Source organism: Montipora foliosa, chromosome 5, assembly GCF_036669935.1.
Source record: "Montipora foliosa isolate CH-2021 chromosome 5, ASM3666993v2, whole genome shotgun sequence".
NCBI lineage: Eukaryota > Metazoa > Cnidaria > Anthozoa > Scleractinia > Acroporidae > Montipora > Montipora foliosa.
Window position 1 is genome coordinate 44,594,925 of NC_090873.1, and position 2,500 is coordinate 44,597,424.

At 38.3% G+C, this 2,500-nt stretch overlaps 1 protein-coding gene across 1 annotated transcript in view; it reads right to left on the minus strand.

Annotated features, from left to right (window-relative positions):
* LOC138003213 (melatonin receptor type 1B-B-like) overlaps window positions 1-1,723 on the minus strand; it is a 2,839-nt gene extending 1,116 nt beyond the window's left edge. The window contains exon 1 of the mRNA XM_068849169.1: window positions 1-1,723. This exon is cut by the window's left edge and continues 1,116 nt beyond it. Within this exon, the coding sequence (XP_068705270.1) occupies window positions 554-1,648 (1,095 nt within the window). The 5' untranslated portion in view covers window positions 1,649-1,723 and the 3' untranslated portion in view covers window positions 1-553.
* Window positions 1,724-2,500: the final 777 nt, after the last annotated feature.

The window sequence follows — 2,500 nt, forward strand, 5'->3', positions numbered from 1 at the left end:
TGTCGCAGTGAACTTTATTGGGAGAACGTTCATCTTGGACGATTATTTAGTTTTTCAACCTTTAATTTCAATGTTTTTTAGATCTGGTATGTCGGAATGCTAAATGACATTGATTTGCCACATTAAATTTTGATATAAAACGTCCGCTTTATGGGAGATTTGCAACCGGCCGACAGGCAACTGAGTTTAAAGGACAGAGATAAAAAAAATTTATTTGTTTATTTACACCGTATTTTTTCCTGTGAGATTAACGGTGCCAATTTTGAAGCGAAATAAACTGTTTCCTGGTGTAGTTACTTTTTCAGCTCGCAAAACCTTTATTAAAAAACAAATCCGCGCATTATTATATCATCTTTGCAAATCATGATACTCACTTTTCGATTTAAGATAGCTAAATGTGAGTTTCCATCTTCATTATGTAGTATGAACACAAACACGTTTCTTTTTCGGTATAGAACAAGCAAAATCGCTTACAATTGTATCATATGTGTTTTGTTCTTTGCCCGTTGATACCTTTGTACACCAACGATGTGTCTATGACCCCAAAACGCACTCAGTTGGAAGGAACATTCAAGGTCGCCATCGTTATACATGCAGATGCGGTTCCGTCGATCGTTCTTATATAAGAATCATCTTGTTTCTTCCTCGTCCATTTTAACGTTAATAGTTGTCTGTACTCCTTGCGATAGGATGAATTCGCGAAGCCGTACACCAAAGGGTTGACAGCGCTACTAAAACTTCCAAAAAACGTCCACAGAAGTTGGACTTGACGAGGAACTTTCCACCAATCCAAAAGGAATGCCTGAGTGATCTCGATCAGGAAAACTGGCAACCAGCTCAACACGAACATTACGACCACGGCAAAAAGCGTCACCGTTATTCGGATTTCGCCAGAATTTACGCGACAATTCCGACTGGCACTTGGCCATGGCATCAAATTCGGTTCCACTTTGCTAAAATGCAAGCCAACAACCCGGAATATCTTGTAGTAACAAACAAGTGTGACTGTTGTAGGAATAACAGCGAATACCAATAACAAAAAAGCCCTCAAAATCGCTGGATAACTCTCGTGTTTCGCTGCTGAGTCCTTTTGGAATATGACACAAGCGGCTTTTGCCGGATTGAACACCGCCTCTGTCCTTCCAATCAGCGATGGCATTGCGAGAATAAGAGCCGTGCCACTCCACACAGCCGCTAGCATTGCAAAAGTCTTTTTCACTGTAAAAATACGTGTATATTTCGCAGGCTTTACAACTCGAAAATATCTATTCAGGGAGGTTAAAACTATGGTTTGGAGGGACACAAAAGCGAGAAAGTAAATAGAAAAGCATTGAAGTTTACAGGCGAAGTTTCCATAAGGCCATACGCCGCGGATGAGAACAGCACATGACAGCGGCATACACACAGTTCCCATCAGAATGTCAGCCAGTGATAGAGCTAATATCAACATACTGGTGATACTTTGACGGCGGAAGTTTTTTAACAGGACGGCGCACAAAAGCACATTCCCGAACAGTGTTGCGAGGTTAATAGTCACAAAGAAACCAGCTTCTATTCCAACGACAGCTGGTGATCGAGATAGTAACATCCTTGAAAAGTCATTGAAATGGACAGAATTCAGAGAAACGTTGTCCTGTTTAGCCAACATTTTGAAAGCCTTGAATAACTGAACTTGGGATACTCGTGGATTATTGCTATTTGCCTTTCGCTTCCAGGCAGCATAGCTTTTTGTTCAGTTTATTGTTGCAATTACGCTGGTAAGATTATATCTTTCATTATTCTGTAATATAATGTCCAAGCTAAACAGTCGTATTGAATAAATTAACTCTGAAAAATACCTTCGTTTTCGCGTCTCTACGATTGCTTAGAAAGAAAGATAGCTAAACCCTTTTTACTCATTTTTCTAAAGCATTTTCTGTTAAGAATAAATTGAGCTTTTAGCCAGTTCTCGTTGCCCAGCTTTAAACGACTTATCTCTGATGCAAATAAAGTGGTTAAGTGTTTCGTACAAAACATCAAATAAAAAGGCAACCAAAAGTGAAAGGAAAAATAGCACCTTGTTCCAATATGAAAAAATAGAAGAAAACCGCGAGTTATCTGTAATCATTTGATAAATTGGCGTACTGCAGGTCTCATGAAGCTCACATTTTTGTCATTTGCTTCAACTGTTGACCTTGTAAAATCATCTTAAAGTTAACATAACATGTCTCACTGATGCACGCTGAAAAGCGTTCGATGAAAACCGTCAAGATGTGCTCTAAGGAGGAAACCGCCACCTTCAAAACAAGTATAAAAAGACTTGTTAACTCTTATAACAATAATTGAACATTTAAGTGGTTCAAAATTTGTATTTTTAGGAATATAATGGAGGGTTAGTTTTGCTAAAGTAATTTGTTGCTTAGCAATAAAGGCACTATGAAAGAACGCTGGCAAAATAGCTTTAAAAAAAAAAATCAGTGTTAGACATACGTGTTTTAAAATGATTTTAACGCTAAGACAA